We start from the raw sequence: 24,849 nt of genomic DNA on the forward strand, positions 1-24,849 counted from the left end.
TGTGTGTGCTATTCAGCTGCCAAACATTATACACTGTCCCATTACCTCTAACAGCCATGGTGGTGGTATAATCTGAGTCCCAGAAAGGGGCCAATTATCCCAGATTACACGTTCTATCAAGAAGCAGCCTCAACATCTGAGTTGTACAACTGAAGCCGCAGCACTCGAGCTGAACTCTGCTTGGCTTTATGTCGTGTGGAGCATCGGGCTCAGATCCTCTCCTATCTGCTGTATTAATAAATTCATTCTCTTTCATGTCATGTTCAGTTGAATTTTTTAATCAGGTCATTGAACATTAAACAACTTCCCGAGAAGGCTGCACTTTTTAAATACATATAGTGAATTTACTCTTTTCCCCCATGACTCATAAACCCACAAAGAATATCCAGAAAGAAATGCATGGTGTGTAGTGCAAGTAGCAAAAACACATCCTTCTTATTATGATGCAAGTGGACAGCAAACAATATTTTACTGCTGGAATTATGAATAAGAAAAGCTTTATTGCCCCATATAATACCAATGAATTTTAAAATGTGTTGAATACATTACAGAGGGTATTACAGCCTTGTTGCTTAGGCCACTGCGCTCCTGTGCAGGCCAAGCCCCAGGCTTTGTTTCTCATGTGCATGCCACAGAGCCAAACATATTTTCTTCAGAGATTAATACGCCTTACAATTCATAGTCTATTACAGTACTAGAAGGTACTGTCACCTGCTTACTTATTTCCCAAGGGGTCACCACAGTGGATGGATCCGCTTGACTGATTTGGCACAGGTTTTATGCTGGATGTCCTTCCTGATGCAACCATCCCCCAAGTTTGGGTTTGTGTCTCCTCCCAGTCGCGAACTGCCGATCTTTTCCTGATTGTAGATCATGTGTGTGTATTTATGTATGTATAAAAGAAAATAAATAAGCATAATAAAATGTTATAGAAACAAAGAGAGCGAGAGATCTTTCATTCATTCCTTGGATCTGAAATCGTACTGTTCCAGCAGTTCCGGAAATGTGTCAAAATCCTGTTTAATCCAGAAGCAGGCCGGATATTTCTTTAATCTGGATTTTGGTAAGAGTCTGTGACCCTCAGAGCAGCAGCTAATGTTGCAACCTCCTGGGTTAGGTCATAGACTCAGTGTAGTGTTCACCCTCTTGATTGGTGGATTGCTGAGCCCATTATTGTTACAATGGCATCCGGTTGATATAAGTCTACTGGCTCATGCTCTTTGTTTTTGGAGCCAAATGACACACAAAAAACTAACAAACAAACTGTAAAGAACAGTGATTATCATGTTCACATTTGAACGTATAACTCATTGGTGCTCTCTCCTGGTAAAACTATGTAATAACAAGCAGTAACTCATCGGGATAATATGGGGTGAGTGTCGCTACAGCTCACAATGTTTGTCTATTAAGACCTCAACAGTAAAACAGCCTCTGCACATCCATAATGTGAATTTTCCACAGTCACCAGATCTCAAGGATACTCTACTGTATTGAGATCTGGTGACTTCGGATGCCATTTGAGTACAATGAGTTCATTGTCATGTTCAAGATGATCTGAACTTTGTGGCATCACTTCAAAAGATGGGTACGCTGTGGTTATAAAGAGGTGGACATGGTCAGCAACAGTACTCAGTTAACACTGTGCCAGATGGGCGCAAGAAAATATCCCCCACACCATTACATCAGTATCACCAGCCTGAACCATTGACACAAAGCAGGACTGATCCATGCCTTCATGATGTTTACACCAAAATCTGATCCCACAATCTGAATGTTACAGCAGAAATCTGATCCGATTGACAATGTTTTTCCAGTCTTCTACTGTCCAGTTTATGTGAGCTCCTGTGAATTGTAGTCTCGGCTTCCTGTTTTTAGCTGACAGGATTGGCACCTGCTGTGCTCCTCTGGTGCTGTAGCCCATCTGCTTCAAGGTTCAACATGTTGTGCGTTCAGAGATGCTCTTTTGCATACCTTGGTTGTAACAAGAGATTATATGAGTTATTGTTGCCTTATCAGCTCAAAGCAGTCTGGCTATTCTCTGTTGACCTCTGGTATCAGAAAGACATCTTTTGCTGCTCACTGGCTATTTTTTCTTTTTCAGACTGTTCTCCGTAAACACTAGAGTTGGCTATGTGGGAAAATCCCAGCAGATCAGCAGTTTCTGAACACTCAGACCAGGCGGTCTAGCACTAACAACCATGCCACATTCAAAGTCACTTAAATCACCTTTCTTCCCCATTCTGATGTTTAGTTTGAACTTCAGCAGGTCACATTGACCAGATCTATATGACTAAATGCACTGAGTTGTTGACACGTGATTGATTTATTCATTGATTTCTTTTTTTTTAAATAGATTTTCATCAACGAGGTACTGACAGATGTACCTAATAAAGTGGCTGGTGAATGGAAGTTTTTGGGCATTTCTTTAGTGCTTTCTTCTTGAAATTTTCCATCAAACTCTTTTTGTTGTTGTTCATTTAACAGAAATATACACACCACTTATGCAATATCACTTCAAAGCCAAATGAAAAACTAACTGCTTAGATTTAGTCCAACAGAAACACAAGCTCCGCAGCTGGAACTCAGAAGACTTTACAAATCTTTTATTCTTTTAAAAGAATAAAACTTTAGTTTACTTTTATTGTTGATGACATACTTAATTCTCCTTGGCTTGGAGGAGACCAGTTTTAAAATGTTCTACCACTATTTATTCAGCTTCTCTTTGTTTAGTGTCTCTGTATCTAACTTAAAAATGCCTTGAATGGATGTTTCTCCTGTAATTCTATTGGTTTGTTTAAATCACTCTTATACTGCACCGTTCCTCTCCTATCAGACTTCTGGAGACTCTGGGTGCTATTATCACATGTCCATCTATAAATTGACATCTTTACCATTCATTTAGCGTCATATGATCAGACTCTATCTCTATGCTTTACAGTCAGGGCCATGCAATCGCTGTGGCACCCAGATTTGTGCCATATATGCGGGAACCTGTCTGAGCTGGATAAATTAATCCTGGGCTCAATTGGATCAAAGATTGAGTTTACAATAGCTAACTTTCCATTTGATTTAGCAATGTTTTTTGTGTGGCACTTGCTGACGAATAGTTTTTGATTGTTCACAAGAGAATTTATAATGCTTGTCATGTATTATTCAAAAATAATAAGCGACATTATTAATGTGTTGCATGCTGTAATTAACGGTGATACACAAACACCATCTCGTTTTTCAGTCTAATAATTGCTATTATGGACTTCTATGGTAGGGCGAACCACATAAGAGACATCATGAGGCAAAAACTTACAACAAAGCTACATGGTGTACCCCTCTCGCACAGAGTGGTACACAGGTGCTTCTGAGAAAGGTTAAGCTGAAACGTTAGGTCAATAAAATATGGATTAAAATGAGGAAAATGCTCTCTTGAATGTCAGCTACCTCGAAAGGCACACCCACACAGGTTCGCTCTGTGGCGGCTCTTTGTTTACCTATGGAAATTTGAGCCAGGTAAAGTGGTGACGTAGCCCTACCGGGTGCCGTCTGCTTCTTCTTCTTCCCCCTCCCTTCCCCCAAACACTGCTGTCATTAGCTTTCAAGTTTTCAACTTCTAACAGAAATAAGCAGTGACACTATGGTGCCAGCTCCACCAGTCCCTGTGAATATTTCCCCCGGTGTAGACAGGCTGGTGGAGGATGAGAGGTGAAAGTGATGCAATGTTCGTTTGCACCTGTGACACCCCCTCCCGCGGACAACAGACACACAGACACACACACACGAACCTGGCAGCAGCCTACCGAAGAGTAGGACGCTCGAGCCATTGGGTGGAGCAGCGGCGTCGCGTGCTGCGGAATACATTGAGTAGGTCGTTAAGGCTGCGCGCGGTTCGGCTGCAGATGCAGGTCGCTGAGTGGGAGCGCGAGGCGGGGGGAAATGGCGAACAGGCGCGGGCGGCGGTGCACCTTTTGAGGATATAGTAGGCACCGGGAGCGCAGGCAGGCAGAGAGGCGGCTCGAGGACAGAGAGAAGTAGAGGAACCATGGAGGACTCGGAGCCCGCAGAGGACGGCTTACTTGCGGGCTTGCGGTGGAACAGGAGCGCAAGAGACCAAGCTCAGCTGAAACACAAAATCCGGGATCTGCCGGGACTACTGAAGCACGGGCTTCACCTGCGGAAGAAAAGCGTGAGTACTTCAAACCGACCGCTGTCTGACTGTCCGTCCTTCCGTGTTTGATGTCTGGTGAAAGGTGGACGGGTTTTATTTTTTTTAACAGTCCCGACATCTCGCCGTGAAGGCTCTGAAGCCGTTTCGTAAGCCTGTCACGACTCAGGTGTTTGTATTTTGCTGTGAACAGCGCTGTCGCAGAGGCACCCAGTGTGTGTACGTGTGTGCGCGCGCGTGCGTATGCACGCTACATCCATAATAACCAGAACTGCTGTTGGACACCATACCTTCACACTCTGGTAGTCAAGGCAACACCACCTCCACCATATTGACTAGATACACCTACTTACATACACTAAAAATTAGACACGTTTATAGATGTGTGTATATATATATATATATATATATATATATATATATATATATATATATATATATATATATACACACATATATAAAGGAATGTGCGTAGGTTCACTGCTACATAACACAGTTATTTTGATTGCACAGTAATGTTCTGTAAGTGTAGTTTTTGTTTTTCAGTAGAGAAATAAAATAAATAATTATGACGAAATGACCATCACAAGTTCTGAGTCCACTGTGATGTATTCATATGATTTTTTCTGTTTAACTGTGTGCCTGCTCACCCAGAAATCAGAGATAACAGCATCAGACAGAGAAAGCATTCATGGGAGGACATAAAAAGAAGTCTGGACTAGCACCTACTTGCATTTTTGTTTGTGTAAATAACTTTAACGATGTATTGGTTATCAAACTAATGTCAAACGATTAAACATCTGATTGAGTCAGGTCTGTTCTTTGACGAATAAGCTATCCTAATATTTATATATCAAATCAGAATTTCCATCTGATGTATCTTTGAATTGTTTTTTTTCCATGATTGGCCAGCTAAGCAGTAACTGTGACTTGATATGCCCAACTGTGGCACTAACACACCTGACAAGCCAAATGGCTGCTCAAAGTGTCAGTTCTGCTCATCTTCATCATCAGTGGCACCCAGGAGGGAAAAAAGGAAAAAAAATATGTCTCTGAGTTCCCTCCTTAGAGATCAGAGACTTGTGTGCCACTCCTTCCAGTCCCACTGGAGACAGACGTGTTAAAAATATGCAACATTTGTAGTTTAAAGCCACATAGGACCAAAGAGATAAACACTTTGTCATGTTCCATCTGGTCATTTTAACTGATGTTTGAATGACCCACTGATCGGGGCCACTCAGTCTCCTGTTACCTGTTTGTATGATCCCGTTTTCCAGTCAAAATAAATCAGCAGCTGTACACGACAACTAAAGTGAGTCCACTCAAGAATGTTATTATAAAACCACCAGAGAACGGCTGCATTAGAGGGTGGATTTACCTCCTTTTGTGAATTAACCATGCTTTTTGTGCAGTACCCATGAAGGCGAACATAATGGCAGGCTTGAGTAGATGAAGAATCTTTCATTCTCTTCTGATATCTTGGTGTGAGCATTCTATGTTTGTGCGGGTGAGTGTGATGAAGCATAGGTAAGTAGTGTAAAGGTATGGGTGTTTTGCACAGACTGGTCCTCACCAGGCTCTTTTCAGTCGCCTCTGCTTCACCTGGCATACCCACAATACACTTTATTTTTATGTGCACAAAAAAAAATCAAAAAGTTGTTGGATGGGAGGTTCCTGGGATTGTTTTGCATTGCACTGCACCAGCACCTGAGGCACTTGTCTAAAGATGCAACAACATATTTTGTGGCTCAGAGGTGGGTGATACATAGGAATAAGAATGATCTGACCACATACAGTAAAAAGAAAGCCCTTGCTGTCTTCGTTGATATAAATATATGCTTTTTCTTTAGTTCTGACTGTTTGCCCAACAAAAATCATGCTTAAGTAAACAATCTCCTTCCTGGGAACGCATCGGCTACTTTGCTGACTTAGTCTCTCGGAGTCACAGCCCATATATTTCAGTGCTTTGGTGTAGCCTGTGGATATATATTTTACATATAAGAGTTGTGGTTTTATCTGAGATTTTTAAAGTTAGCTTAACTGAGAGTTTTAAGATTGCTTTGCAGAGAATGCAACTGCTCATCTGGATTCAACAAAAGCTTGTTAATTGGTGATTGGTCATTAACACTGGAGAGTTTTCTGGTACCCTCCCACAAGATGCACATGTCTTGAGATATTTTACTTTTTAATACGTGTATCTGAAGGCATTCATAAGTCCTCAGTATCCTGCGTGAGTGTTTTTTTTTTTCACATTATCTGATTCTTTAATGTTTGGTGACAGCTCATAAAGTGAATTGAAATGGTTGTCCTGTACGGAGGCATCTGTCGCCTAAAGTTGCAGCCTGCAGCAGCCTCACCTTGAAAAATCCTGTCCTGCATTGTAGTCTGTTGTGACTTGCTCTTGTATTCAATTATTACTCCTTTATTGGCTGCGATGTGACAGGTGCAGGGAGATTTGCTAACCCTTTAAGGGCAGTTGAAAAGTCAGTAACCACAGTGCATTGTAGTTTTTCAATAGAGTTTGGCGAGTGGCTAATTGCAATTTGGCAAGTCGATTGCCATTTAATTTTTGTCTTGGTCATGTTGAGTTTGTTTATCAAATGTAATAATCTGTGTTCTTTAGTAAAATATAATGAATGCTGCAATGATTTCTGCCTTTCACACAATCAAGCCTTCTGTAGTGTTTCAGGCATTCAACCCATGCTTAAAAGCAACATCGGTTCAAAAAGCATGGAACTAGACCAACAACTGCATGTGTGGTTCTGCACCCTGATCATTTAATAGCATGTATTGTCTCTGCTGACTTGTTCATGTAGAGTCTGCAGGCAGCGGCATCCGTTATCTGAAGCTACATTCACGTCCTTTGGCTTAACGTTTCTCCTGGTTTGAAACCAAAATAATCCCAATTAAGTGCTTCATATCCTTTTAACAACAGCCTCTTCCGTGATTGTATTTACTGAAAGTGGCATGTGGGGTGCTGGGACTCCCCCCGGCTCGCCCTCTGTGCGTGTTGAACATACCTAAAAGGCAATGCTGCCAACAGTAATAAGAAAAACTGTCAACTGTTAGTTTCCCTTGAGCCAGATTCTGTGTATTGATGTCAGTAATTTTGTACGGTAATATAGAATTTTCTGCCATAATTGAAGAGGTGCAGAGACTTTGCGTTACATTAGCAGGAGTGCTTTGTATTGCCTGATTCTTGCATTTCCATGTGTTTGCATTCTTAAAGACAGCCAAGGAATTATGCATGCTAACTCTTTACCCCCTTTGAAGGACTACTAGGAGTAACCCTTGAAGCTCTTTTCTGAACTGAGCGGTTTCTGTCATATTTCACGGAAACTTACAGAACAAAATGACTGAGTGTGCATGAGGAGTTAGTGAGCTTAGCCTCTGCCAATTTGAAGCTATGCTCGGAAAAACTCGTAAAATATTCTAATGGTCATCAAACCAAATTTGGGAGGTTGTTAGATGTTGTTTATGAGGAAAGAGTTAAAGATGGAGGAGGTGTTTTGAAAAAACAAATGTGGAGTGGCATATTTGGAGAAATAATCTTGTGCACTCTTGTGTTTTTTTTTTTTTTGCTTTGTTCTGTGGTTTTGTGGTTGCAGCTTTTAGCCTCGCTGCTAATGAGTTTATGATAGATTACATGCTGGAAATTATACTGCTGCCCCCACACAATACCAAGTTTTCATATCTAAATGGTACTTATAAAGGTGTGTTTTATAATACAATTGCTATAACAACAATTTGAAAAGTTAAGCCTTTGTGTTGATTCAAACTTGAACTTAAACATTCAACATTTTCTTCTGCAAACTGAAGTCAAATATACAGCATTCTGCTTTAGGCGGTAAGATGAGATTATGAAACCTTAAGCACTCTTAATGCGAGCTATCTGACTTTATGATCACTGTCTTAGAGGAAAGCTGGTGATATTTCTCAGAGGATGATCTCATTTCTGCTTTAATATGCACAAAAATAGTGGCTTGTGTTGTGTTCTATGTCTTCCAGCCATATTTCCCTTCCATAAGGCATCCTACCTTAATGTAAGTAAGATGAAAGACAACCGAGGAGTAGAGAGGCTCTTAATGGCCACAAACTGAGAAACATACTAATGTTATATCCAACGTTTATGTTTTTTGTTACCACTTTTGGAGCATTTGACATAGAATTGTTAGGTGCAATGAACATATGTGATGTTACGCAAGGGGTATTTACCCCAAATAATGATTATGTTGACAAAACAAAGTACAAAAAATTGCAGCCCTGCAGCTCTGTTAATTTCCAAAATTATTTTGGGATTCAAATGTCACACAATACTTTCTTAATTCAGCAAAGTAATAGCTTTAATTTTTTTTTAAAAAATGTTAGAAAACAGCAGTCTACATCACCAGATGGTCTGGTAATGGTTTCAGAGGGCTACATCAAATCCAGCTAGTATTCAGTTCCAGACTTTGCAGCCTCATGCTAAAAACTGAGTGAATTAAATTTTCTTCCATAAATCTATGTTCAAAACACTTTTACTGCAAGGTGAAGTAGATTTTGATATAACTGTGTATTTTAAAGAGAAAATGTCTGACAGTCCTTTAGGTATTTTTATGCAGACTCCATGCAGGTTTTTTCTACATGGTCCACTGTGGAGAGGCTGCTCTGCCATAAAGCTCAGACTGATTGATGGAGTGCAGCAGTGATTGTTGCCCTTCTGGACGTTTCTCCTCTATCCACACATGATCTCTGGAGCTCAGCCATTCTCCATCAGGGTATTGGTCATCTCTCTTACGAAAGCCCTTCTCCCCCGATTGCTCAGTTTGACCGTGAAAGGGTTCTGGTGTATCCACGTTTCTTGTATTTAAGAATTAGGGATGCCCTCGGACAGATCTGCGCTTCAACTCCTTCTTGTGTCTGAGCAGTCAGTTCTTTAAACCTCACGCCAATGTGACGCCTTTCTAAATCCATTAAAAGTGTAGAAACATCTCAGAGATTATGCACAGATACAGGGAAAACCTAAGTTATAAGAGTGTAAATACTCGCAGGAAACCTTCAAAATAAGAAGAAATTGGAGATTTTTGATCAGGCAACTAACTCAAGACTGTTTTATTTTCTGTTCTTAGATGACAGAAACAAATAAAGACTAACTGAATGCGTTTAAGCCAAAGGTCATGTGCCTGCAGAAGGGCGTGGGCTGTTGGATAGGTTTCTTAACAGATTAACTGTGCCTTTGTGTGCTTGGGTATTTATATGTGTCTATTGAGCTATAGCTTCTTTGATGTCTTTATTTTGACTTGCTTGTATGACAGATGTGTTGAGGAGTCGACAGGAGCTTAGTGTGTGTGTGTGTGTGTGAGAGAGAGAGAGAGAGGAGGGTTTGCCAAGCATACTGTGCTACAGCTCTTCACTGTGCTCAGCAATCTAATCTGAGTAATCCATTTCTTGCAGATAATGACCTCGCTCTCTCTCCTCTCTCTTGCTGTATACACACTTTGAAGTCATCACACAGATAAGCGTGTCAGCATGTGCTCTCTCTTTATAGCTTTCATTCATCTTCTCTTCTCTTCTCTGTTATAGGATACAACATGGCAACATATTGTACTTGTTTGAAATACAAATTGAAGCACAGACAAAGAGACAAGAACATAGCAGGCAGTTTTCTTTTTGTGTGAAACAGTATGAATGAAACACCTCTGATGCTGGTATGTGTCTGAAGTATGTTTGTGAGAAGAGATGATGGTAGAAGAAACAAAGACTTCGTGAGAGATCTGTATTCACCAGATGAGGAGAAACAGAGATGGAGAGAGAAGATACAAGGACCAGGACAAAAGAAAGTCAGAACAAGATAGCTACAGAGACACAGAAACAATTTATTTTGTCTGTGCGCTTGGCTGGCTGGTGTGCTCTACTTGATCCCCAGTCCAAACAGTGCACAAATACAGGAAAGAAGCTCTGTTGCTTACTAATGTAAAGGAATATGTCCACAATGACCTGACATATTTCAGAGCAAACAACGTTTTACTGAAAATAATGACAGAGCAGATCAAACGAATACTCAAACCTCACATTTTATTTTGAAGGGGAAAAACTGCTTTTGGACCAGAGATCAGTATATTTGCATAAGGGGAGATAAAAAATGGACAAACCGATTAATGTGTAGACCTTTAAAGTGGTTTGCCATCTACCACTTCTAACGCGTAATGTGTGGCCTAAACTCGAAAAATATTTCATGACACAACTGAGACCTCCACAGGCAGCTAACTTGGTTAGCAAGATGAAGTAAAAACTCACTCTTAGGGTAAATGGGATGCAAATTTTGCCAAGTTTCCTTTTTAATAAAGCTTATAGTTAGGGCTGAATCAGTTGACCCTGAATCCACCCGTAGTTATGCTCCAATAGGTCTCGGCTGCTGGGGGCTTCCCATGATACATCGAATGTTTTTTTTCTACACTCACTTCTTTTCATCACTATGTGTTTGTACGACACATCACCCCCAACTGGTCGCAGCAGATTGCTGCCCCTTCTTAAAGCCTGGTTCTGCTGGAGTTTTCTTCCTGTTAAAAGGACGTTTTTCCTTCCCGCTCTTGCGAAGTGCTTCCTCATAGAGTTTGTCTGATTTCTAGATACCAAAAGCATTTTTGGATCAGGGTTAAGTGTTTATGTTTCTGCTGTCAAATTGTGCAGTCGAACTGTACGAGCGGCACGCTATAGCTGACTTCCTTCATTTTTCTGTTAGTTCTTTTTCAACCCCTGAGGTTATGATTAATTTTCTGAACCCTGTCACCTTTAGAGAGATGCAAACTATGTATTTCCCCTGGTATCGTTTTTGGTCTTAGGTAATCCAACCAGCTTCTGGCTTTAGTTTTAAACTTAATGCCATGAGTAGGAGTGGTATTGATCTTCCCATCAGACTCTCATTAAATAAGCAAAGAAGCATATATCTCAGAAAGTGAATCTATTTCTATAATGAAAAGTAAGCAAGTGTTTTGTAACTTGCATTAAAAAGAAGTGCAGTCATACACTGTAGCCCTGAGTGTGTCTGTATGTGTGTGCGAGCCTGTGACATCACAGACAGTATCATCGCTCAAATGAGGATCTCACACACACACATACGCAGCTCCACATCTCACTAATCACCACTCTATTTCATTTTCTTGCAACTCAAAGCCACAGCCAAGCATTTCTCTCCCTCTCTGTCTTGTTCCCTCTACCACTCGTTCACAATTATAATTAAAACGATCTCTCCGTCTCTCACTGCCTCATCTCTTTTCCTCTCCATCTGTCATACTCTCATACTTTCAGACTGATGTCAATTGTTCAGCCTTCCTCTTTTCTTCCTCGTCTTGCACATCATCACATTTGTATTTCTTCATCTAGATCTGTCTGCCACAGTTAGGTGCTTTTCATTTGATCAGGTAATGTTTCTGAATCGCTCTGGTTTCATCTGGTGGTTTGGTATCGCCAGCCAGCGAGAAGCTAAGGGCAGCAACGACTGCCTGCAGTTGCTCAGTTCACTGCAGAGGTTTCTGCTGAGAGTCAAACCCACAACTCTGTCAGTGATCCTGCTTCACTGACTGAGCTCCCAGACCAGTTGCACTCATGTTGCAGAAGGTTCTTATCTGTCTCTTTTTAATGAATGATGGCAACGTGATTGTCATTCTAATACAACCCTGCAGTTTCTGTTTTATCTCGAGAGTACTACCAAAGCATTTTAAAAGCAAATACTAGTATGTGATATTTTCTTACCCCAGATCAACTGATAATGATGCTAAATTGTCCTATTTTTTTTAAACCACTAGAAGAAAAATTGTTATTGTTAAATTTGAAAGAAAATCTTTATAAATTGTGTCTGGCAGCAACTATAATATTTATATGGGATGTGTCTCTATTCAGTTTTACTAACAGTGGAGATTAGGAGAGGGGTACCACAGTTGAGTGAAACTGAGGGAAGTGAATGCAGAAGAGTGCAGTCAGATTTTAATCCACCATGCAATTTCCTGATGGAACAAAATGCAATAACTAGCCAAATGAATTCTTCTCATCAAAACTGTTTAAGCTGGGTATTTTTGCATGACATGGTAATATAGTGTCCACTTACAGGACCTTTGTGTACTGGAAAATAAGCTTTCAAAAATCCAACACAGACAGCAGGTTTTGCTTTAATGCTCTCCTGTATTTTTGCATTCATTTTGTCCTGTTACACAAGCACTGGATTTAACAGATGGCAACAGGTCATATAGGGTGACGAATTTGAAGTTTCTGGTTCAAATCATCTTAACTGTGTATGGAGGTGGTCAGGAGAGAGTTTGTGTCTACAGCCATCTGTAACAAGGGAGCTCTGCGATAGTTTAGAGCTGTGTTTTAGCCAGTGGTGGTGGGGATCGTGTCAAAATAGTTTGAGGTATGAAAGCAGAAAAGTGCCGTAAGGTTTTGCATACCTGGATAGAAAAGCACACAGTGCAACACAGAAATCAAAATCAGTTGTGGATTGGCCTCTCCGGAGCCTGAACAGTGCTGCTGAAGCAGTGTGGGATCATGTTGACAGAGAACAGAACAAAGGGCAGAAAAAATCCAAAGAGCAGCTTTGAATGTCTTTCTACTGAGCTATCCCTGAAGACTCAGGCTGTATTGAAGGATAAAGGTGGCCATACCAAATATTGATTTTTCAAGCTTGTTAGAACTGTAGTGTACTGTATTTCTCTGTATGCACACGTTTTGATAAATCACTGCATCTATTTCTGTCATGTATTTTTATCTAGCAAAATGTAAAGAAATGAGGGTAACTGAAGACTACACAGTACTTTACATAGTGCCCCTTCAGAGCAATAGTTACCTCGAGTTGCTTTTACACTATGACAAAGTCATGACTTAGTGGGACTTGAGTATAATGAAGGCATCATTCACATTATTAGTAACACCTTTGCTCTATTTGAAGTGGCAAATACCTAATTGTGTGGATGCTTTAAGCATCCACACTATTGAGTTCCTGTTTCTCTTTATTGTGTGGATGCTTTAAGCATCCACACTATTGAGTTCCTGTTTCTCTTTATTCTTTATTCTACTTTATTATTCCAGTTGCTTCCGTACACTTTTTGGCACTTAACTACTTCCACAATTTTCAGCCGATTTTCACCGTTCAAATTTTAAACTATTCTGCTATTTCTGCTAATGATCGCTATGACTTTTGCTATTTTTTGCTATTATACTTTTTAAAATATTCCACTTTTTTCCTTTAATTTGTCCCATTGAAATGAATGGGAAACTTCCAAAATTCTGCTAAATTTTGCTTGTTTTTGAAACTTAACTACTTCCTCATACTTTCACCTAGAACAACCATTCAAACTTTAAAATGTTCACAAATTATTGGGCTATTCATGTATGATTCAGCTTTTTCAAATCTTTTACCATTTTGCTTTTATGCCTCTTAAAGTTTTGAGTTGCACAATTGTGATTTTTCACAAAATACATGCGTTGTTATGGTTGCTATGCTCTTGGCTTCCAGTGTGTCACTGAAGGTTTTGCAATTTTCACTTCATGTCCGAACAACTTCTTGCTACTTGCTCAATTTTCACTCAACTTCCACAAATTATACATCAAAACGTAGGTATTTTTGCTGGCTTTCAGAAAATGTCACTATCATTGTTGTGGGATTTATAGAATTTTGGCAAATCTCCTCAGACCAACACAAGGTCAGAAAACTCTCCATACAAAGTCAATGGAGAGTTTGTTCAAAATCATCGCTGGATTTCCGTAATGAGAGGCATATTCGAATCGTCATATCTCCTTAACGAAGCGACTTTAAGACATGAGGCTTGTCCCGGTATATCTTCAGACACTCCTGACGCTCACAATTCAAGAATTTCTTTCTCACCTATTACCGTTCTGAAATGAGTTGGACTTGTTTGAGGGTAGGAAATTCGTCCTTCGCTCAGATTTCTTCAGATTTAAAACTCTGGAAATGAAGCACTTTTTTCTCTCGTCATAACTTTTTGTTGGATTTCCACAGAGACCTGAAAATTTCCATGATTGTTCACCAAAGCCTACTGTCTCTTACGGTGTAAGAATGATATCGATACTCCAAATAGATTTCGAGTTACAAAGCGTTGTTTGAGGGCAAGTCAAGGCAGTTTTTGCTTCGCTCTACTCAGTTATGGTGCATTAGAAGTCAAATATCTTTAATAATTCATATTTTAATGATAAATTGTAAACACTGGAAGATTCCCCCATCTCTTCTGAACAAAACGGTGTAAGAATGACCGCTCTAGCCCCTACGGTTTGGAAATTATGGTCATTTGTTTGAGGGGAGTCCTCACTATGAGAAATAGGCTGCAATAATCCTGTGCCTCTCTGTGCTGCGTGTGTAAAAAGAGGCACATGTTTTGGCGGGAAAAAGTACACAGGCTCTCTGATTGGTGGATTCAAATTCAGCAGCTCCCAGGCTGACCTAGAAACTTACTTCTCTCTCCCTGTGCATTTTTTTGCTGATTTTTTCATTTAACAAGTATATTTGAGGGACCCTCAGCATGTTCAGCATTTTTTCAGCTGTCCATTTTGCTTTTCCAATTTTTCTGTTTAACTTATTACTATTGTGCTAAATCATACTGTTTCTGCTATTTTATAAGATTTGTGCCTAATATAGTATTTCTGCTAAATTACAGTATTTCTGCTTTTTATACTATTTGTGCTAAAAAATAGTATTTCTACTAAATGTAGTATTTATGCTTAATCATACTATTTCTGCTTTTTATGGGATTTGTGCCTAATATAGTATTTCTGCTTTTTATAGGATTTTTGCTCAAACATAATATTTCTACTAAATGTAGTGTTTATGCTTAATCATCCTATTTCTGCTTTTTATAGGATTTGTGCTTAATATAGTATTTCTGCTAAATTATAGTATTTCTGCTTTTTATAGTATTTGTGCTAAAACATAGTATTTCTACTAAATGTAGTATTTATGCATACATATGCATACATATGCATACATTCAAATTTTCAAATCAGGGCCTGCACGGTTTCCCAGCCAATCATATATGTGTCCTGAGGCATTCAAATTTGCATATTGGGGCCTTCATGGCTTCTAAGCCAGCCAATCATATCTGAGGGCTGAGGAATTCAAATCCACAAATCAGGGCCTGCACAGCTTCCCAGCCAGCCAATCATGTATGTGGGCTCCAGGTATTCAAATTTGCATATTGGGGAATTCGTGGCTTCTAAGTCAACAAGTCATCCATGTCATATATCTCTAAAAATTCATATTTTAATGATAAATTGTCAACACTTGAAGATTCCCCCATCTCTTCTGAACAAAACGGTGTAAGAATGACCGCTCTAGCCCCTATGGTTAGGAAATTATGGTCATTTGTTTGAGGGGAATCCTCACTATGTGAAATAAACTGAAAGAAGCAGGTCTATGTCTCTGTGCTGCGTGTGTAAAAAGATGCACCTGTTTTGGCGGGAAAACGTAAACAGCCTCTCTGATTGGTGGATTCAAATTCAGCAGCTCCCAGGCTGACCTAGAAACTTAGTCCTCTCTCCCTGTGTGTGTGTGTGTGTGTGTGTGTGTGTGTGTGTGTGTGTGTGTGTGTGTGTGTGTGTGTGTGTGTGTGTGTGTGTGTTTAGTGGGAGAGAGAGGACCCTGCCCTTATTTGGCAGCATGTCATTGTAGGATTTAAATTGAACATAGTTAGACTGGTTGACTGGATTAGAGCCTGTGTTTGTGTGTCCCTCTGTGCATTTGTGTTTCAATAAGTTATTACTATTCTGCTAAATCATAGTATTTCTGCTTTTCATAGGATTTATGCCTAATATAGTATTTCTGCTAAATTATAGTATTTCTGCTTTTTATAGGATTTGTGCCTAACATAGTATTTCTGCTAAATTATAGTATTTCTTCTTTTTATAGGATTTGTGCCTAACATAGTATTTCTGCTAAATTATAGTATTTCTGCTTTTTATACTATTTGTTCTAAATTATAGTATTTCTGCTTTTTATAGGATTTGTGCTTAATATAGTATTTCTGCTAAATTATAGTTTTTCTTCTTTTTATAGTATTTGTGCTAAAACATAGTATTTCTACTAAATGTAGTATTTATGCTTAATAATAGTATTTCTATATACTTCTGCCAGGTCCCCAGGCAGCCAATCCTCTGTGAGGACTGAGACATTCAAATTTTCAAATCAGGGCCTGCACAGTTTCCCAGCCAATCAAATAAGTGTCCTGAGGCATTCAAATTTGCATATTGGGGCCTTCGTGGCTTCTAAGCCAGCCAATCATATCTGAGGGCTGAGGAATTCAAATCCACAAATCAGGGCCTGCACGGCTTCCCAGCCAGCCAATCACATATGTGGTCTCAGGCATTCAAATTTGCATATTGGGGAATTCGTGGCTTCTAAGTCAACAAGTCATCCATGTCATATATCTCTAAAAATTCATATTTTAATATTAAATTGTCAACACTTGAAGATTCCCCCATCTCTTCTGAACAAAACGGTGTAAGAATGACCGTTCTAGCCCCTACGGTTAGGAAATTACGGTCATTTGTTTGAGGGGAGTCGTCACTATGAGAAATAGACTGCAAAAATCCTGTGTCTCTCTGTGCTGCTGCGTGTGTAAACAGATGCACCTGTTTTGGTGGGGAAAAGTGCACAGCCTCTCTGATTGGTGGATTCAAATTCACCAGCTCCCAGGCTGACCTAGAAACTTACTTCTCTCTCCCTGTGTGTGTGTGTGTGTGTGTGTGTGTGTGTGTGTGTGTGTGTGTGTTTGTGTGTGTGTGTGACAGAGAGAGAGAGAGAGAGAGAAAGCCTTTTAATGGGATGATCCCATTGTAAGATTCAAATTCAATATATTTAGACTGGTTGACTGAATTGGATCTTGTGTGTGTGTCTCTCTGTGCATGTGTGTTTCCTCATGTGTACATATTTGTAATTGTGTGGCTGTCATAAATTTTTTTGCTGATTTTTGTCATTTAACAAGTATATTTGAGGGAACCTCAGCATGTTCAGCATTTTTTCAGCTGTCCATTTTGCTTTTCCAATTTTTCTGTTTAACTTATTACTATTGTGCTAAATCACACTATTTCTGCTATTTTATAAGATTTGTGCTTAATATACTATTTCTGCTTTTATAGGATTTGTGCTTAATATAGTATTTCTGCTTTTTATAAGATTTGTGCTTAATATAGTATTTCTGCTAAATTTAGTATTTCTGATTAATTATAGTCTTTCTACTAAATCATAGTACAGTATTTCTGCTTTTTATGGGATTTGTGCTAAAACAAAGTATTTCTACTAAATGTAGTATTTATGCTTAATCATACCATTTCTGCTTTTTATAGGATTTGTGCTTAATATAGTATTTCTGCTAAATTATAGTATTTCTGCCAAATTATAATATTTGTGCTAAAACATAGTCTTAATTTAAAATTACAATATTCATAGTTCATCACAGTGTCTCTGGTAAATCACAATATTTCTGCTCTGTTGTACTATTTTTCTAAATCATAGTGTTTCTGTAATGTTTAAGTATTTTTGGCTAAATATATTCTTTCTGTTATCTTATACTATTTCTCCTAAATTCTTGTATTTTTGAGAAGTTATCATGTTTCTGGTAAGTTACAATATTTCTGCTAAATTCTGCTATGCTATTGTATTTCTGCCAAGTATTATGTTTCCTCTAAGATATTGCAGTTCTGCTAAGTTATTCCATTTTAGCAAACTTCTTTTGCTTCTGCAAAGTTTTTACAATTTCTGCAACTTTTCAGCTTTTTCAGCTACTTTTTGCATACAGCTTCAGCTTTAAGCATCCACACTGCATTTTCGCAGGAAATGCAAATTTTTCTAGTTCTTTATTATTATTCTTCAAGTTGCTCGTTTTTCGTCCGCTAACTACTTCCACAATTTTTGTGCTATTTTCACCGTTCAAATTTTAAACTATTCTGCTATTTCTGCTAATGTGTGCTATGACTTTTGGTATTTTCTGCTATTATACTTTTTAAAATATTAAGCTTTTTTCCTTTAATTTGTCCCATTGAAATGAATGGGAAACTTCTGCAAACTTCTGCAATTCTGCTAAATTTTGCTTGTTTTTGAAACTTAACTACTTCCTCATACTTTCGCCTAGAAAAACCATTCAAACTTTAAAATGTTCACAAATTATTGGGCTATTCATGTATGATTCAGCTTTTTCAAATCTTTTACCGTTTTACTTTTATGCCTCTTAAAGTTTTCAGTTGCAAAATTGTGATTTTTCACAAAATACATGCGTTGTTATGGTTGCTATGCTCTTGGCTTCCAGTGTGTCACTGAAGGTTTTGCAATTTTCACTTCATGTCCGAACAACTTCTTGCTACTTGCTCAATTTTCACTCAACTTCCACAAATTATACATCAAAACGTAGGTATTTTTGCTGGCTTTCAGAAAATGTCACCATCATTGTTGTGGGATTTATAGAATTTTTGCAAATCTCCTCAGACTAACACAAGGTCAGAAAACTCTCCATATAAAGTGAATGGAGAGCTTGTTCAAAATCACCGCTGGATTTCTGTAATGAGAGGCATATTCGAATCGTCATATCTCCTTAACAAAGCAAAGTTAAGACATGAGGCTTGTCCCCGAATATCTTCAGACACCCCTGACGCTCACAATTCAAGAATTTCTTTCTCACCTATTACCGTTCTGAAATGAGTTGGACTTGTTTGAGGGTAGGAAATTCGTCCTTCGCTCAGATTTCTTCAGATTTCAAACTGTGGAAATGAACCACTTTTTTCTCTCGTCATAACTTTTTGTTGGATTTCCACAGAGACCTGAAAATTTCCATGATTGTTCACCAAAGCCTGCTGTCTCTTACGGTGAAAGAATGATATCGATACTCCAAATAGATTTCGAGTTAGAAAGCGTTGTTTGAGGGCAAGTCAAGGCAGTTTTTGCTTCGCTCTACTCAGTTATGGTGCATTACAAGTCAAATATCTTTAATAATTCATATTTTAATGATAAATTGTAAACACTGGAAGATTCCCCCATCTCTTCTGAACAAAACGGTGTAAGAATGACCGCTCTAGCCCCTACGGTTTGGAAATTATGGTCATTTGTTTGAGGGGAGTCCTCACTATGAGAAATAGGCTGCAATAATCCTGTGCCTCTCTGTGCTGCGTGTGTAAAAAGAGGCACATGTTTTGGCGGGAAAAAGTACACAGGCTCTCTGATTGGTGGATTCAAATTCAGCAGCTCCCAGGCTGACCTAGAAACTTACTTCTCTCTCCCTGTGCATTTTTTTGCTGATTTTTTCATTTAACAAGTATATTTGAGGGACCCTCAGCATGTTCAGCATTTTTTCAGCTGTCCATTTTGCTTTTCCAATTTTTCTGTTTAACTGATTACTATTGTGCTAAATCATACTGTTTCTGCTATTTTATAAGATTTGTGCCTAATATAGTATTTCTGCTAAATTACAGTATTTCTGCTTTTTATACTATTTGTGCTAAAACATAGTATTTCTACTAAATGTAGTATTTATGCTTAATCATACTATTTCTGCTTTTTATGGGATTTGTGCCTAAATATAGTATTTCTGCTTTTTATAGGATTTTTGCTCAAACATAATATTTCTACTAAATGTAGTGTTTATGCTTAATCATCCTATTTCTGCTTTTTATAGGATTTGTGCTTAATATAGTATTTCTGCTAAATTATAGTATTTCTGCTTTTTATAGTATTTGTGCTAAAACATAGTATTTCTACTAAATGTAGTATTTATGCTTAATCATAGTATTTCTATATATTTCTATATATTTCTGCCAGGTCCCCAGGCAGCCAATCCTCTGTGAGGACTTAGACATTCAAATTTTCAAATCAGGGCCTGCACGGTTTCCCAGCCAATCATATATGTGTCCTGAGGCATTGAAATTTGCATATTGGGGCCTTCATGGCTTCTAAGCAAGCCAATCATATCTGAGGGCTGAGGAATTCAAATCCACAAATCAGGGCCTGCACGGCTTCCCAGGCAGCCAATCATATATGTGGCCTCAGGCATTCAAATTTGCATATTGGGGAATTCGTGGCTTCTAAGTCAACAAGTCATCCATGTCGTATATCTCTAAAAATTCACATTTTAATGATAAATTGTTAACACTGGAAGATTCCCCCATCTCTTCTGAACAAAACGGTTTAAGAATGACCGTTCTAGCCCCTACGGTTAGGAAATTATGGTCATTTGTTTGTGGGGAGTCCTCACTATGAGAAATAGGCTGCAATAATCCTGTGCCTCTCTGTGCTGCGTGTGTAAAAAGATGCACCTGTTTTGGCGGGAAAACGTAAACAGCCACTCTGATTGGTGGATTTAAATTCGGCAGCTCTCTCCCTCTGTGTGTGTGTGTGTGTGTGTGTGTGTGTGTGTGTGTGTGTGTGTTTAGTGGGAGAGAGAGGACCCTGCCCTTATTTGGCAGCATGTCATTGTAGGATTTAAATTGAATATAGTTAGACTGGTTGACTGAATTGGATCTTGTGTGTGTGTCTCTCTGTGCATGTGTGTTTCCTCATGTGTACATATTTGTAATTGTGTGGCTGTCATAAATTTTTTTTCAGATTTTTGTCATTTAACAAGTATATTTGAGGGACCCTCAGCATGTTCAGCATTTTTTCAGCTGTCCATTTTGCTTTTCCAATTTTTCTGTTTAACTTATTACTATTGTGCTAAATCATACTATTTCTGCTATTTTATAAGATTTGTGCTTAATATACTATTTCTGCTTTTATAGGATTTGTGCTTAATATAGTATTTCTGCTTTTTATAAGATTTGTGCTTAATATAGTATTTCTGCTAAATGTAGTATTTATGCTTAATCATATTATTTCTGCTTTTCATAGGATTTGTGCTTAATATAGTATTTCTGCTAAATTTAGTATTTCTGATTAATTATAGTTTTTCTACTAAATCATAGTACAGTATTTCTGCTTTTTATGGGATTTGTGCTAAAACAAAGTATTTCTACTAAATGTAGTATTTATGCTTAATCATACCATTTCTGCTTTTTATAGGATTTGTGCTTAATATAGTATTTCTGCTAAATTATAGTATTTCTGCCAAATTATAATATTTGTGCTAAAACATAGTCTTAATTTAAAATTACAATATTCATAGTTCATCACAGTGTCTCTGGTAAATCACAATATTTCTGCTCTGTTGTACTATTTTTCTAAATCATAGTGTTTCTGTAATGTTTAAGTATTTTTGGCTAAATATATTCTTTCTGTTATCTTATACTATTTCTCCTAAATTCTTGTATTTTTGAGAAGTTATCATGTTTCTGGTAAGTTACAATATTTCTGCTAAATTCTGCTATGCTATTGTATCTCTGCCAAGTATTATGTTTCCTCTAAGATATTGCAGTTCTGCTAAGTTATTCCATTTTAGCAAACTTCTTTTGCTTCTGCAAAGTTTTTACAATTTCTGCAACTTTTCAGCTTTTTCAGCTACTTTTTGCATACAGCTTCAGCTTTAAAGCATCCACACTGCATTTTCGCAGGAAATGCAAATTTTTCTAGTTTCTTCTGTCTGAGCTGAGTTATTTGAGATAAAAACGAATAAGACAGCCACTTCACCTGGCAGGTAGAAGCTTGTTTAAGCTAAAGTCTCTTACCACACCTTGTTTAGAGAGAGGTGATTTTTCTATAACTGAAGAGTTAACTTCGAAAAACCCCGGGCTACACCAGTGATGATTTAGGTGTGGCATTATAAAGTGGAGTTAATGTTTATGTAAATGGTCATCCTGTCCTTAGTATCTGTGCTTGAATGAGAAATATTTGTAGAGATTTTTCATTTTGACTTTATTTATTTTCTGCTGGTCACTGTTAACAAAGGTTTTTTGTTCTCTCAAGTGTTGAACAAGCTTTGTCAAAGACTGGGGGAGGTGAATAGTAACAGGTTATGGATAAAGTAACACGTTTTTTTACAATCATTGTAGCGAGGTGCTTTTGCAAAACTAATATTAAGTACTGGCTACATATCTGCAGTAAAGACTGCATTAGAGCAAATGTTTTCATAGTTGGTTTAGTCAGGTTGTACTACAAATGGGAGTTTACTGTTATACAGTAAAATGTAAAGCATATAGTAAAGCATTTTTTTGGATTAAGGTGGTAAATTACAGTTTTTTTAAATTATTATTCTACTGGTTGAATGTTATGCTTGATTAATTCCTGACTTCTCAAAGATGTCCAGTATGGGTATAAAACATTTTAGCTTGGGTTTTTTTTGTAGCTTATTACAGGTGGTTTAATAAATTTATTAAATTAACCTCTGTACCTCATATACAAAGGGGTCTTTATTCTTTGAAAAGAAACATAAAAAATTACCAGTTGTTGTATTTTTAAACCATAAGGAGTCATTAACTGTTAAGACCCACTCAAATGGGGCTCTTAGGAAGCAAGACAAGGAGTTAGGAAATGACATCATACTGTACACACTAGAGTGGAACAGAAACTGTGGTCTCTATGAAGTTCGTTTGCGGTCTACTTGATCTAACAATTACTATCAATTTTAATCTATTTTAGGGCTAGTGTGTCAACACGGTCTCAACACTGTTATCTTCCTTCCCTGGCGCCATAATAATCCATAAAGATTAACAGCTTATTTTCTGATTAGGGAAGTAGAGGTGCAGTGGATACACCTAAGGCAAATGCTGTAAAATGGTGTCATGATGGTGGTAAGAAGAAAGGATTTATTGTAGTGTCATTGTTACGATGTGATAAGTGAGCTGGCAGTTGGAATTATATTGCTCAGGATTTGAACTGCTGTAGTTTTCCGGGTTTAATGTCAGAGAGAAAACGCTTCTGTTTAAATAAGCAGATTGTGATATTTTTATTAGATAAATTAATAGCCATGTTCTTGAGGTTTATTAGGTTTATTGCAGTAACAGGTGTTAGCATGAAAGCACCCAATCGACTGGAAAGTAAGCTTAAACAAAACCTAGTCGTTTGGGAATGGTAAAACTGGCCTCACTCACCTCACTCATGTTTGTTTAGTGTATTTACTCTGTGTGTGTCATTTTGTGTGTTTTGGCTCTGATGGCTTGTGTTTTGTGTTTCAACAGCAATCACCTGACACTATCCCCGGACCAAGCACTGGACCTGCTGTACATAAGGTAAGGGAACACTCGCACACATGAAAGTGATGTCATACTTTTAGTTTTGCTGTCAAGCAAAAGTGTGTTTGTTTAATCCCAACACAAATTACATCAGTGGGGATATTACCTGAGGGTTTTTCCAGGCTAATTTCACCAACTACACAGACGCGTGCACACACACATACACACACAGCGTTAATTTGAAATTCAAATATGTGTGTGTACAGCACTCTGAAGACCTCAAAGATTAAATATCACACAGGAGAAGTTTTCCTTTCAACACCGGGGAAAAAAGAGCCAAAGAAAGAAAAAGTAAAGCAAAGAAATCAACATCTGAGGAGGAGCTTTGGTGTATTCAAAAGCAAATCTGTTACTTGTGCCAAAAAATGTTTGTACCTGCCAGGTTGTTTTGCCCCTCAGTACTTTGTATTTTTTATTGGCTGTATGTCATTATATACTTAATGAAGTCTCCATACACAACATCTGATGTAGTGCCTAAAGCATTACAACTCTGAAAACCTTTCCATGAACACCTATGCAAGGAGATCTTTGAAAGAAGAAGCTGCAGTCTTTGCTAGGCCATTTTAAATCTTGCTATGAAGTTTGTCTAACAAACAGGAGGTGAAAACTAACTGAATCTGGTAACTGAAAGCTAGACTAATCAATAAACCTGGCGGGTTAGTTTAGATGATGATTATTAGTCAGACAGTTAAGACTGATCTCCACCTTACAACTTTGGGCCTTGTGAGTATGGATGAACTGAGGCTATTCGTTTCGCAGGCTTTGATGACATTACTTTGCCCGCCCCCAATAATGATCAGAAATTCTGCTTCGAGTTTAGAAATTTAAAATTCTTCCTTTATAGTTTGATGAACAACCACAAGCTAGTACCTTAAAGTTAAAGGGGTCCTGTTGTGTTTTTGCTTTTTGTTTGTTTGTTTGTTTGTTTTTTTCAAAAATCTACTATCACGGTAGTAAATGTTCATATTAAACATAACCAAAGTTTCAGTTAATTAGGAAATTAACTCAGACTTCAAACCACTTTAAATGTTCCTTTTCCAATACTTTTTACCTCGTCTGGTCAAAGGACAAATGAACTACTCCTGTAGTATTATTTAGAATGTAAGCAAACTTTCACACAGTGGTCACCTAATGGGTCCTCAGTTTCACAGTATTACTTTCATGCACACTACTTTCCATTTCATCAAATTCTTGCTCCTGATGTACTGAACAATATTCAGTTCAAACTATTGATGGCAGGTCTTGATGTTAACAAGTTTTGCATAAAATGATAATAAATAACTTACTGAAACACCAAATGATGTAATAACTTGTTGAAATGTTGTTTTTCCACGTTGTTATGGAGAGTGTTGTCCTATTGGTTGGGTCGCACATTAGTAAGGCACGGTTGTTGCCTGTAATATGGTAATATGGTCAATGCTACGGCATGCTGATGCATTTACATATTTCCATTCTTTATTTGGCGTGGTTACCATTGACCATGGACTCATAATACTCCTGAACCTTCATTTAGTGGTTAACTAAATTCAGTTGTCTTGGATATAACAGTGTGCTACACTTCACGC

The 24,849-nt window shown here is 38.1% G+C and overlaps 1 protein-coding gene and 1 long non-coding RNA gene across 3 annotated transcripts in view; one reads left to right on the top strand and one right to left on the bottom strand.

Annotated features, from left to right (window-relative positions):
- Positions 1-257: 257 nt before the first annotated feature.
- On the bottom strand, positions 258-3,909 carry LOC145423512 (uncharacterized). Its single transcript, XR_013904567.1, has 2 exons — positions 3,777-3,909; positions 258-1,971 (listed from the first exon to the last, which is right to left on the bottom strand). It is a non-coding gene; the product is annotated as an uncharacterized LOC145423512 (long non-coding RNA).
- Positions 3,851-24,849, top strand: part of rapgef5a (Rap guanine nucleotide exchange factor (GEF) 5a) — a 56,963-nt gene continuing 35,964 nt past the window's right edge. The window contains exons 1-2 of one of the 2 annotated variants that reach the window (XM_080296113.1): positions 3,851-4,177; positions 23,231-23,281. In XM_080296113.1, the coding sequence (XP_080152239.1) occupies positions 4,034-4,177; positions 23,231-23,281 (195 nt within the window). In that variant the 5' untranslated portion in view covers positions 3,851-4,033. The remainder of the gene's footprint in view (positions 4,178-23,230; positions 23,282-24,849) is intronic. The other variant, XM_026155512.2, reaches the window with a different exon arrangement.

This window comes from Astatotilapia calliptera, chromosome 22 (assembly GCF_964374335.1).
Source record: "Astatotilapia calliptera chromosome 22, fAstCal68.1, whole genome shotgun sequence".
NCBI classification, from domain to species: Eukaryota; Metazoa; Chordata; class Actinopteri; order Cichliformes; family Cichlidae; genus Astatotilapia; species Astatotilapia calliptera.